This window comes from Cuculus canorus, chromosome 31 (genome assembly GCF_017976375.1).
Source record: "Cuculus canorus isolate bCucCan1 chromosome 31, bCucCan1.pri, whole genome shotgun sequence".
NCBI lineage: Eukaryota > Metazoa > Chordata > Aves > Cuculiformes > Cuculidae > Cuculus > Cuculus canorus.
In genome coordinates this window covers 963,628-977,124 of record NC_071431.1, presented here as the reverse complement: position 1 = coordinate 977,124, position 13,497 = coordinate 963,628, and the positions used below count along the sequence as shown (strand labels likewise).

Here is a 13,497-nt window from a genome sequence, read left to right as displayed (position 1 = left end):
CCAAACTGGGACCTACCCCAAACTGGGAACCTCAAACCTGGGACCCCCAAACTGGGAGCCCAAACTGGGGGACTATGAAACTGAGAGACCCTAAACTGGGGGACCCCAAAAACCCCTTGGGAACCCCTAAACTGCAAAACTGGGACCTCAAACCCCCTTCAACCCAAACTGGGAGCCCCAAACTGGGAGCCCAAAACGTGGCACTCCCAAACTGGGGACCTCAACCCTTCTGCACCCCAAACTGGGAGCCCAAACTGGGGGACCCCCAAACTGGCACCACCCCAAATTGGGGCACCATGAAACTGTGGGACCCTAAACTGGGGGACCCCCAAACTGGGACCTACCCCAAACCGGGAACCCCAAACCTGGGACCCCCAAACTGGGAGCCCAAACTGGGGGACTATGAAACTGAGAGACCCTAAACTGGGGGACCCCAAAAACTCCTTGGGAACCCCCAAACTGCAAAACTGGGACCTCAAACCCCCTTCAACCCAAACTGGGAGCCCCAAACTGGGAGCCCAAAACGTGGCACTCCCAAACTGGGGACCTCAACCCTTCTGCACCCCAAACTGGGAGCCCGAACTGGGGGACCCCCAAACTGGGACCACCCCACAATCAGGGGACCATGAAACTGTGGGACCCTAAACTGGGGGACCCCCAAACTGGGACCTACCCCAAACTGGGAACCCCAAACCTGGGACCCCCAAACTGGGAGCCCAAACTGGGGGACTATGAAACTGAGAGACCCTAAACTGGGGGACCCCAAAAACCCCTTGGGAACCCCTAAACTGCAAAACTGGGACCTCAAACCCCCTTCAACCCAAACTGGGAGCCCCAAACTGGGAGCCCAAAACGTGGCACTCCCAAACTGGGGACCTCAACCCTTCTGCACCCCAAACTGGGAGCCCAAACTGGGGGACCCCCAAACTGGGACCACCCCAAATTGGGGCACCATGAAACTGCGGGACCCTAAACTGGGGGACTCCCAAACTGGGATCCCCCCAAACTGGGAGACCATGAAACTGCAGGACCCTAAACTGGGGGACCCCCAAACTGGGGGAAACTGGGAGACCGGTTTGGGGGTCCCCCAGTTTGGGGGTCCCCCCTCACCGAGCCAGAACTCGCCGGTGACGTTCCCGAAGCCGCGCTCGTACTCGTCCCACCCGCGCCAGAACTCGGTGCTGCCGTCGCGGCGGCGCTGGAAAACCTGAGCGAGACCCCAAAAACCCTCCCAGTGCCTCCCAGTTCCTCCCAGTTTGCCCAGTCTCACCGACCAGTCCCTTCCAGTTCACTCCCAGTTCCTCCCAGCCCTTTCCCGTGCCCCCCAACACCCCTATTTTGCCCCTTAATCCCCTATGGAAGCCACCCAGTCCCTCCTAGTGCCGCCCAGTTCCTCCCAGTTTACTCCCAGTTTGCCCAGTCTCACCACCCAGTCCCTCCCAGTGCCCCCCAAAACCCCTATTTTGCCCCTTAACACCCTATTGAAGCCACCCAGTGCCTCCCAGTCCCTCCCAGTGTCCCACCATCCCCATCCATGCCCCTCCCAGTGCCTCCCAGTCCCTCCCAGTGCCCCACCATCCCCATCCATGCCCCTCCCAGTGCCTCCCAGTCCCTCCCAGTGCCCCATCATCCCCATTCATGCCCCTCCCAGTCCCTCCCAGTCCCTCCCTGCCCCTCCCAGTGCCTCCCAGTCCTTCCCAGTGCCCCATCATCCCCATCCCTGCCCCTCCCAGTCCCTCCCATTGCCTCCCAGCGCCTCCCAGCGCCTCCCAGTCCCTCCCAGTCCCCCCAGTCTCACAGTCCAGCTGCCCCCATCGCTGTCCCAGTGCCTCCCAGTCCCTCATCATCCCCATCCCTGCCCCTCCCAGTCCCTCCCATTGCCTCCCAGCGCCTCCCAGTGCCTCCCAGTCCCTCCCAGTCCCCCCAGTCTCATAGTCCAGCTGCCCCCATCGCTGTCCCAGTGCCTCCCAGTCCCTCATCATCCCCATCCCTGCCCCTCCCAGTCCCTCCCATTGCCTCCCAGCGCCTCCCAGTGCCTCCCAGTCCCTCCCAGTCCCCCCAGTCTCACAGTCCAGCTGCCCCCATCGCTGTCCCAGTGCCTCCCAGTCCCTCATCATCCCCATCCCTGCCCCTCCCAGTCCCTCCCATTGCCTCCCATTGCCTCCCAGTGCCTCCCAGTCCCTCCCAGTCCCCCCAGTCTCACAGTCCAGCTGCCCCCATCGCTGTCCCAGTGCCTCCCAGTCCCTCATCATCCCCATCCCTGCCCCTCCCAGTCCCTCCCATTACCTCCCATTGCCTCCCAGCGCCTCCCAGTCCCTCCCAGTCCCCCCAGTCTCACAGTCCAGCTGCCCCCATCGCTGTCCCAGTGCCTCCCAGTCCCTCATCATCCCCATCCCTGCCCCTCCCAGTCCCTCCCATTGCCTCCCATTGCCTCCCAGTGCCTCCCAGTCCCTCCCAGTCCCCCCAGTCTCACAGTCCAGCTGCCCCCATCGCTGTCCCAGTGCCTCCCAGTCCCTCATCATCCCCATCCCTGCCCCTCCCAGTCCCTCCCATTACCTCCCATTGCCTCCCAGCGCCTCCCAGTCCCTCCCAGTCCCCCCAGTCTCACCGTCCAGCCGCCCCCATCGCTGTCCATGTCGCAGAAGACGCGCAGCGCCCCCTCGCGGTGCCCTCCGGGGAAGATACGGACGGGGCGCGACGGGCGGGGGGCGTTGAGGCGCTCCTGCTGACAGTCCCGGGGCAGCGGCACCCGCGGGGGCGCTGCGGGGGGCTCAGCACCATCCTGCACCCCCGGACCGTGCACCCGGCACCCATCCTGCACCCCCCGGACCGTGCACCCGGCACCCATCCTGCACCCCCGGACCGGGCACCCAGCACCCATCCTGCACCCCCGAACCGTGCACCCGGCACCCATCCTGCACCCCCAGCACCCATCCTGCACCCCCGAACCGTGCACCCGGCACCCATCCTGCACCCCCCGAACCGTGCACCCGGTACCCATCCTGCACCCCCCGAACCGTGCACCCGGCACCCATCCTGCACCCCCCGAACCGTGCACCCAGCACCCATCCTGCACCCCCGGACCGTGCACCCAGCACCCATCCTGCACCCCAGAACCGTGCACCCATCCTGCACCCCAGAACCGTGCACCCAGCACCCCCTGACCGGGCACCCGGCACCCATCCTGCACCCCCCGAACCATGCACCCGGCACCCATCCTGCACCCCCAAACCGTGCACCCAGCACCCCCGGACCGTGCACCCAGCACCCATCCTGCACCCCCAGCACCCATCCTGCACCCCCAAACCGTGCACCCGGCACCCATCCTGCACCCCAGAACCGTGCACCCAGCACCCATCCTGCACCCCAGAACCGTGCACCCATCCTGCACCCCCAGCACCCATCCTGCACCCCCCGAACCATGCACCCAGCACCCATCCTGCAGCCCCAAACCGTGCACCCAGCACCCCCGGACCGTGCACCCAGCACCCATCCTGCACCCCCCGAACCGTGCACCCGGCATCCATCCTGCACCCCCAAACCGTGCACCCAGCACCCCCAAACCGTGCACCCAGCACCCCCGGACCGTGCACCCAGCACCCATCCTGCACCCCCAAACCGTGCACTCAGCACCTATCCTGCACCCCCGAATCGAGCACCCAGCACCCATCCTGCACCTCAAAATCTTGCACTCAGCACCCATCCTGCACCCCCGGACCGTGCACCCAGCACCCATCCTGCACCCCCAGCACCCATCCTGCACCTCCAAACCGTGCACCCAGCACCCATCCTGCACCCCCAGCACCCATCCTGCACCCCCAAACCGTGCACCCAGCACCTATCCTGCACCCAAAGCATGCACTCAGCACCCTTAGACCAGGCTTAGGACTCATAAAGCGGGACTCAGCACCCCTAAACCGAGGCCCAGCATCCCAAACCCATCCACTGCCGACCCCCATCACCCCTACAGCGTGACCCAGCACCCCTAAACCACCCATCCTGCACCCCAAAGCTCAGCCTGAGACGTGTACCCTACCCCTAGCACCACGGAATGGGGGGGCTCAGCACCCCCAAAGCACCCATCCTGCACCCCAGTACCATCAGCCCCTCCACTCACGGGTCTCAAACGTGGCTTCCAGGGGGGCGGGGGGCCTGCGTCCCCCCCTGCCCCACAGCTGCACCCCATAACGCTGCGCCGGCTCCAGGCCCCACAGCTCGTGGCTCCTCACGTCGGGGGGCAGCCGCACCGTCTGGGGGGGACAGCAAGGTTTTAGGGTCCCCCAAGGCACTTTTGGGGGTCCCTCAAGGCACTTTTGGGGTCCTTTTGGTGGTTTTGGGGTTCCCCCTGAGCAGTTTTGGGGTCCCTGAGGAGGTTGAGGTTCCACAAGGAAATCTTGGGGTTCCACCAGGAATTCTGGGGTCCCCTTGGGATGGGATCCCCAAGCTGGAGTTGAAGGTTTTGGGGTTCCCAGGGTGGGGTCAGAGGTTTTGGGGTACCCAGGGGTGTCGTTACCTTTCGGGGTCCCCCATAGGGTTATTTGGGATCATGAGGATGCTGAGGTTCCATAAGGAAATCTTGGGGTTCCACCAGGAATTCTGGGGTCCCGGGGGGAAGATTGGGGTCCCCTTGGGATGGGATTTGAGGTCCCCAGGCTGGAGTTGAAGGTTTTGGGGTCCCCAGGGTGGGGTCAGAGGTTTTGGGGTACCCAGGGGTGTCATAACCTTTTGGGGTCCCCCATAGGGTTATTTGGGATCATGAGGAAGCTGAGGTTCCGTAAGGAAATCTTGGGGTTCCACCAGGAATTCTGGGGTCCCGGGGGAAGATTGGGGTCCCCTTGGGATGGGATTTGAGGTCCCCAGGCTGGAGTTGAAGGTTTTGAGGTCCCCAGGGTGGGGTCAGAGGTTTTGGGGTGCCCAGGGGTGTCATTACCTTTCGGGGTCCCCCATAGGGTTATTTGGGATCATGAGGATGCTGAGGTTCCATAAGGAAATCTTGGGGTTCCACCAGGAATTCTGGGGTCCCGGGGGAAGATTGGGGTCCCCTTGGGATGGGATTTGAGGTCCCCAGGCTGGAGTTGAAGGTTTTGGGGTCCCCAGGGTGGGGTCAGAGGTTTTGGGGTGCCCAGGGGTGTCGTAACCTTCCGGGGTCCCCCATAGGGTTATTTGGGACCATGAGGAAGCCTGAGGAAATCTTGGGGTTCCACCAGGAACTTGGGGGGTTGGGGGGAGGTTGGGGTCCCTTTGGGGTAGTCGTTACCGTTTGGGGTCCCCCGTCGGGGCCGTAGACGAGGTCGTAGCCATCGGAGGGGACATCCGGGGACGCCCAATGGAGCCAAGCGCTGCGGGGCCACAGGGTCCCTACCCAGAGGGTCCCCGGGGCGCCTGAGAGGGGGACAATGGGAGATTCCACCAGTGATGACCCCACCACGCAGGAGGCCCCATGGACATTCCCACCGCCAGACCCCAAATAGTAACCATCAGTCATTCCACCATCAACCATCCAACCAACAGCCATCGACTGTCCAACCATCAACAGTTGACCATCAGCCGTTCCACCATCAACTGTCCAACCATCAACTGTCCAACCATCAACTGTCCAACCATGAAGAGTCCAACCGTGAAGAGTCCACCATACACAGTCCAACCATCAACTGTCCAAACATCAACAGTCAATCAGCAACTGTCCCTCCATCAACTATCCAACCATTGACTGTCCAACCATCAACTGTCCAACCATCAACAGTCCAACCATCAACTGTCCAACCGTGAAGAGTCCACCATCAACTGTCCAACCATCAACTGTCCAACCATGAAGAGTCCACCATCAACTGTCCAAACATCAACTGTCCAAACATCAGCAGTCAATCAGCAACGGTCCCACCATCAACTATCCAACCATTGACTGTCCAACCATCAACTGTCCAACCATCGACTGTCCAACCATCAACTGTCCAACCATGAAGAGTCCAACCATCAACTGTCCAACCATCAACTGTCCAACCATCAACTGTCCAACCATCAACTATCCAACCATGAAGAGTCCACCATCAACTGTCCAACCATCAACTGTCCAACCATGAAGAGTCCAACCATCAACTGTCCAACCATCAACTGTCCAACCATCAACTGTCCAACCATCAACTGTCCAACCATGAAGAGTCCACCATCAACTGTCCAACCATCAACTATCCAACCATGAAGAGTCCACCATCAACTATCCAACCATTGAGTGCCCAACCATCAACAGTCCAACCATCAACTGTCCAACCATGAAGAGTCCACCATCAACTGTCCAACCATCAACTGTCCAAACATCAGCAGTCAATCAGCAACGGTCCCACCATCAACTATCCAACCATTGACTGTCCAACCATCAACAGTCCAACCATCAACTATCCAACCACTGACTGTCCAACCATCCAAACTCACCTACCTCTCTATCCAACCCTCCATCCATCCATCCATCCACCCAATGATCCACTCATTCTACCACCGTCCACACAACAACTCATCCACACCCTTGATAGACCCAAGAGATGCTCCCAGTTCCCACCAGGACAGGCCGTGACCAACCTCCTGCTGCTCCAAACGGGCACCAAGCTGGCCTAGATGATGTCCAAAGCCCCCTCACCTGTGATGGCCTCAGTGGAGATGGGGCCCAGGCGCTTCTCACCCGACACCCCGTACAGGTTGAACTTGTAGTGATGGGATGGGGACAACCCGGGCACGGTCAGCGTGTGGGTACCACCGTCCACGAGCAGTGACTTGGGCTGCCCTTGGGCGTCCCTGTACTCCACTATGAAGGAGTCAAAGGTGCCCTCGAGGATGTTCCACTCCAGCTGGACGGAGTCCGGGGTGATGTGAGGGGCTGTGAGGTCTCCCAGACGGGGTTCAGATGGGGGTTCCTCCTTTAGTGGAGCTGGAGCTGCAACAGAGGGGTCAAAAATGCAGGGCATGAATGTCCTTCCTTCCATCCATCCATCCATCCATCCATCCATCCACCAACCAACAATTCCTCTAACCATCCATCCATCCATCCATCCATCCATGCGCCTTTATCCATCCATTCAATCATCCGTCTTCCATCAATAAATCCATGCCATCATCTCCCCACCCATCCATCCCTCCATGGGACGGTGTTACCCAATGCCTTCAAACCTGCATGGTCCCATCCATGCCCTCATCCATCCATCCATCCATCCATCCACACTTTCATTCAACCTTCAATCCATCCAAACTTCCCTCAATCCATCCGACCTTCCTTCCATTCACCCAATCTTCCATGCATATATCAACCTTCAATCCGTCCGTCTGTCCATTCAACCATCCATCCATCCATCCATCCATCCATCCATCCATCCCTATATCCAAGTTTCCTGCCATTAAAGCAACCATCCACTCATCCATCCTTATATCCAACTTTCCTGCCATTAAAGTATCCATCCATCCATCCATCCGTCTGTCTGTTCATCCATCCATCCATCCATCCATCCATCCATCCACACTTTCATTCAACCTTCAATCCATCCAACCTTCCTTCCATTCACCCAATCTTCCATGCATATATCAACCTTCAATCCGTCCATCTGTCCGTTCAACCATCCATCCATCCATCCATCCATCCATCCATCCCTATATCCAACTTTCCTGCCATTAAAGCATCCATCCATCCATCCATCCATCCATCCATCCATCCACACTTTCATTCAACCTTCAATCCATCCAACCTTCCTTCCATTCACCCAATCTTCCATGCATATATCAACCTTCAATCCGTCCATCTGTCCGTTCAACCATCCATCCATCCATCCATCCATCCATCCATCCATCCCTATATCCAACTTTCCTGCCATTAAAGTATCCGTCCATCCATCCATCCATCCATCCATCCATCCATCCATCCATCCATCCTTTTATTCAACCTTCAATCCATCCAACCTTCCTTCCATTCAACCAAACTTTCGTCCATATACCAACCTTCAATCCATCCATCCACCCATCCATCCATCCATCCATCCATCCATCCATCCATTCCCCAGCCAGATGTTTCCACCACCTACTGGGCCCAAGGAACCGGGATGAACCCTGCCCAAACTCTTCCACCACCAAACCCAAGAACCACAGAGAGCTTGGATGCCCCCGGCACAGGTCCTCACCTGTCATGGTGTCAAGGAAGATGGGACCCAGACGTTTGTGCCTCGATGTCCCATAGAGGTAAAAATTGTAGCGGCGTGATGGGGACAGCCCAGGCACGGTCAGCGTGCGGGCACCACCGTCCACGAGCAGCGACTCCAGCTGTCCTTGGGCATCCCTGTACTGCAGCGTGAAGGAGTCAAAGGTGCCCTCGGGGACGCTCCACTCCAGCTGGACGGAGTCCGGGGTGATATTGGAGGCTGTCAGCTCGCCCAAGACAGGCTGAGATGGAAGTTCCTCCTCATCTGTAGCTGGACCTTCAACAGAGAGGACACAATACAGGGCAATTCCTTCCATCCTCCATGCATCTTTCTCCGTCCATTCAATTATCCATCTTCCATCAATCCATCCATGCCACCATCCATCCAGCTCTTCATCCTACCATGTGTTTGCACATCCATCCCACCATTATCCACCAACTCATCCGTTCCTCCAATCCCATCTGCTCCATCCATTCATTCATTCACTTGCCCATCTGCTCCATCCGTCTCCTCCATGCTTCCACCTACCCATCCCATCCTATCCCATCCATCCATCCATCCATCCATCCATCCATCCATCCGTCCATCCACCACTCCAATCCCCCTCACCTCTCCTCCCTGTTCCCATCCCCACATCCATCCATCAAACACCACCCAAGAGATGTCCCCATTGCCCAGTTTCCTGCCCCACTCCAACCCCAGGGCCACCAGGGACCATGGATGGAGCCCACAGCCCCCTCACCTGTGACGACGTCGGTGGAGATGGGTCCCAGGCGCTTCCGACCCCACACTCCGTAGAGGTTGAACTTGTAGCGGCGTGACGGGGACAGCCCAGGCACGGTCAGCGTGCGGGCACCACCGTCCACGGGCACCACCTGGGGCTGCCCTTGGGCATCCCTGTACTGCAGCGTGAAGGAGTCAAAGGTGCCCTCGGGGACGCTCCACTCCAGCTGGACGGAGTCGGGGGTGACCTGGGAGGCCGTCAGCTCCCCCAGGGTGGGCTGCGATGGGGGTTCCTCCTCCTTTGGTGGGGCTGGAGCTGTAACAGGAACATCACAATGGAGAACATTTGGGAGACATCCATCCATCCATCCATCCATCCATCCATCCATCCCTCCCTCTTTCACTCTATTTAACCATCCAACCAACCTTCCAATCACACGTTCCATGCCATTAATCCCATGTGTCCACTCATTCACCTGTCCAATCCCATCTCCTCATCCATCCACACATCCACATCCATCCATCATCCACCCACGCACCCAGTCCCATTTCAACCATCCCAACCCTCCATCCATCCATCCATCCATCCATCCATCCATCCATCCATTATCCACCAAACCATCCAATCCCATCCATCCCTTCAATTTAATCCATCCATCCACTCATTCTCTTACCCATCTACTCTGTCCCTCTCCTCCATTCTTCCACTCACCCATCCATCCTATCCCATCCATCCATCCATAAATCCATCCATCCTTCCACCCACGTCTCCAATCCCACTCACCTCTCCTCCCTGTTCCCATCCCTACATCCATCCATTAAACACCACCCAAGAGATGTCCCCATTGCCCAGTTTTCCACCCCACTCCAACCCCAGGGCCACCAGGGACCATGGATGGAGCCCACAGCCCCCTCACCTGTGACAACATCGGTGGAGATGGGTCCCAGGCGCTTCCGACCCCACCCTCCGTAGAGGTTGAACTTGTAGCGGCGTGACGGGGACAGCCCAGGCACGGTCAGCGTGCGGGCACCACCGTCCACGGGCACCACCTGGGGCTGCCCTTGGGCATCCCTGTACTGCAGCGTGAAGGAGTCAAAGGTGCCCTCGGGGACGCTCCAGTCCAGGTGGACGGAGTCGGGGGTGACCTGGGAGGCCGTCAGCTCCCCCAGGATGGGCTGCGATGGGGGTTCCTCTTCCTTTGGTGGGGCTGGAGCTGTAACAGGAACATCACAATGGAGAATATTTGGGAGACATCCATCCATCCATCCATCCATCCATCTATTATCCACCAAACCATCCAATCCCATCCATCCCTACAATCTAATCCATCCATCCACTCATTCTCTTGCCCATCTCCTCTGTCCCTCTCCTCCATTCTTCCACTTACCCATCCATCCTATCCCATCCATCCGTCCCATCCTATCCCATCCATCCATCCACCCACCACTCCAATCCCCCTCACCTCTCCTCCCTGTTCCCATCCCTACATCCATCCATCAAACACCATCCAAGAGATGTCCCCACTGCCCAGTTTTCTGCCCCACTCCAACCCCAGGGCCACCAGGGACCATGGATGGAGCCCACAGCCCCCTCACCTGTGACGATGTCGGTGGAGATGGGTCCCAGGCGCTTCCGACCCCACACTCCGTAGAGGTTGAACTTGTAGCGGCGTGACGGGGACAGCCCAGGCACGGTCAGCGTGCGGGCACCACCGTCCACGGGCACCACCTGGGGCTGCCCTTGGGCATCCCTGTACTGCAGCGTGAAGGAGTCAAAGGTGCCCTCGGGGACGCTCCACTCCAGGTGGACGGAGTCGGGGGTGACCTGGGAGGCCGTCAGTTCCCCCAGGATGGGCTCAGATGGGGGTTCCTCCTCCTTGAGTGGGGCTGAAATTGTAACAGGAACATCACAATGGAGAACATTTTGGAGACATCCATCCATCCATCCATCCCTCCCTCTTTCACTCTATACAACCATTCAACCAACCTTCCAATCACATGTTCCATGCCATTAATCCCATGTGTCCACTCATTCACCTGTCCAATCCCATCTCCTCATCCATCCACACATCCACATCCATCCATCATCCACCCACACACCCAGTCCCATCTCAACCATCCCATCCATCCATCCATCCATCCATCCATCCATTATCCACCAAACCATCCAATCCCATCCATCCCTTCAATCTAATCCATCCATCCACTCATTCACTTGCCCATCTCCTCTGTCCATCTCCTCCATTCTTCCACTCACCCATCCCATCCCATCCTATCCCATCCCATCCATCCATCCATCCATCCATCCACCCACCCACGTCTCCAATCCCCCTCACCTCTCATCCCTAAATCCATCCATCAAACGCCACCCAAGAGATGTCCCCATTGCTCAGTTTCCTGCCCCACTCCAACCCCAGGGCCACCAGGGACCATGGATGGAGCCCACAGCCCCCTCACCTGTGACGATGTCGGTGGAGATGGGTCCCAGGCGCTTCCGACCCCACACTCCGTAGAGGTTGAACTTGTAGCGGCGTGACGGGGACAGCCCAGGCACGGTCAGCGTGCGGGCACCACCGTCCACGGGCACCACCTGGGGCTGCCCTTGGGCATCCCTGTACTGCAGCGTGAAGGAGTCAAAGGTGCCCTCGGGGACGCTCCACTCCAGGTGGACGGAGTCCGGGGTGACCTGGGAGGCCGTCAGCTCCCCCAGGATGGGCTGCGATGGGAGTTCCTCCTCCTCTGGTGGGGCTGGAGCTGTAACAGGGACATCACAATGGAGAACATTTGGGAGACATCCATCCATCCATCCCTCCGTCCCTCTTTCACTCTATACAACCATCCAACCAACCTTCCAATCACATGTTCCATGTCATTAATCCCATGTTTCCAGTCATTCACCTGTCCAATCCTATCTCTTCATCCACCCACACACCCAGTCCCATCTCAAGCATCCCATCCATCCAACCATCCATCCATCCATCCATCCATCCATCCAACCATCCACCCACCACTCCAATCCCCCTCATCTCTCCTCCCTGTTCCCATCCTTACATCGATCCACTAAACACCACCCAAGAGATGTCCCCATTGCTCAGTTTTCCGCCCCACTCCAACCCCAGGGCCACCAGGGACCATGGATGGAGCCCACAGCCCCCTCACCTGTGACGATGTCGGTGGAGATGGGTCCCAGGCGCTTCCGACCCCACACTCCGTAGAGGTTGAACTTGTAGCGGCGTGACGGGGACAGCCCAGGCACGGTCAGCGTGCGGGCACCACCGTCCACGGGCACCACCTGGGGCTGCCCTTGGGCATCCCTGTACTGCAGCGTGAAGGAGTCAAAGGTGCCCTCGGGGACGCTCCACTCCAGGTGGATGGAGTCGGGGGTGACCTGGGAGGCCGTCAGCTCCCCCAGGATGGGCTGCGATGGGTGTTCCTCCTCCCTTGGTGGGGCTGGATCTGTATCAGGAACATCACAATGGAGAACATTTTGGAGACATCCATCCATCCATCCATCCATCCACCCATCCCTCTTTCACTCTATACAACCATCCAACCAACCTTCCAATCACATGTTCTATGCCATGAATCCCATGTGTCCACTCATTCACCTGTCCAATCCCATCTCCTCATCCATCCACACATCCACATCCATCCATCATCCACCCACACACCCAGTCCCATCTCAACCATCCCAAACATCCATCCATCCATCCATCCATCCATCCATCCATCCATCGATCCATCCATCCATTATCCACCAAACCATCCAATCCCATCCATCCCTACAATCTAATCCATCCATCCACTCATTCTCTTGCCCATCTCCTCTGTCCATCTCCTCCATTCTTCCACTTACCCATCCCATCCCATCCTATCCCATCCATCCATCCATCCATCCATCCATCCATTCATTCACCACTCCAATCCCCCTCACCTCTCTTCCCTGTTCCCATCCCTACATCCATCCATCAAACACCACCCAAGAGATGTCCCCATTGCCCAGTTTCCTGCCCCACTCCAACCCCAGGGCCACCAGGGACCATGGATGGAGCCCACAGCCCCCTCACCTGTAACAACGTCGGTGGAGATGGGTCCCAGGCGCTTCCGACCCCACACTCCGTAGAGGTTGAACTTGTAGCGGCGTGACGGGGACAGCCCAGGCACGGTCAGCGTGCGGGCACCACCGTCCACGGGCACCACCTGGGGCTGCCCTTGGGCATCCCTGTACTGCAGCGTGAAGGAGTCAAAGGTGCCCTCGGGGACGCTCCACTCCAGGTGGACGGAGTCCGGGGTGACCTGGGAGGCCGTCAGCTCCCCCAGGATGGGCTCAGATGGGGGTTCCTCCTCCTCTGGTGGGGCTGGAGCTGTAACAGGAACATCACAATGGAGAACATTTGGGAGACACGCATGCATCCATCCATCCATCCATCCATCCATCCATCCCTCCGTCCCTCTTTCACTCTATACAACCATCCAACCAACCTTCCAATCACATGTTCCATGCCATGAATCCCATGCCTTGTGTCCAGTCATTCACCAATCCCATCTCCAATGTCCAATCCCATCTCTTCATCCATCCACACATCCACATCCATCCATC

At 58.5% G+C, this 13,497-nt stretch overlaps 1 protein-coding gene across 1 annotated transcript in view; it reads right to left on the bottom strand.

The window, feature by feature from the left end:
• Positions 1 to 13,497, bottom strand: part of LOC104058349 (tenascin-X-like) — a 39,070-nt gene that overhangs the window by 5,936 nt on the left and 19,637 nt on the right. The window contains exons 16-26 of the mRNA XM_054052128.1: positions 12,965 to 13,261; positions 12,057 to 12,347; positions 11,355 to 11,651; positions 10,494 to 10,784; positions 8,917 to 9,213; positions 8,157 to 8,450; positions 6,632 to 6,925; positions 5,258 to 5,382; positions 4,118 to 4,250; positions 2,609 to 2,760; positions 1,111 to 1,207 (exon numbers count right to left, since the gene is read on the bottom strand). Of these exons, the coding sequence (XP_053908103.1) occupies positions 1,111 to 1,207; positions 2,609 to 2,760; positions 4,118 to 4,250; positions 5,258 to 5,382; positions 6,632 to 6,925; positions 8,157 to 8,450; positions 8,917 to 9,213; positions 10,494 to 10,784; positions 11,355 to 11,651; positions 12,057 to 12,347; positions 12,965 to 13,261 (2,568 nt within the window). The remainder of the gene's footprint in view (positions 1 to 1,110; positions 1,208 to 2,608; positions 2,761 to 4,117; positions 4,251 to 5,257; positions 5,383 to 6,631; positions 6,926 to 8,156; positions 8,451 to 8,916; positions 9,214 to 10,493; positions 10,785 to 11,354; positions 11,652 to 12,056; positions 12,348 to 12,964; positions 13,262 to 13,497) is intronic.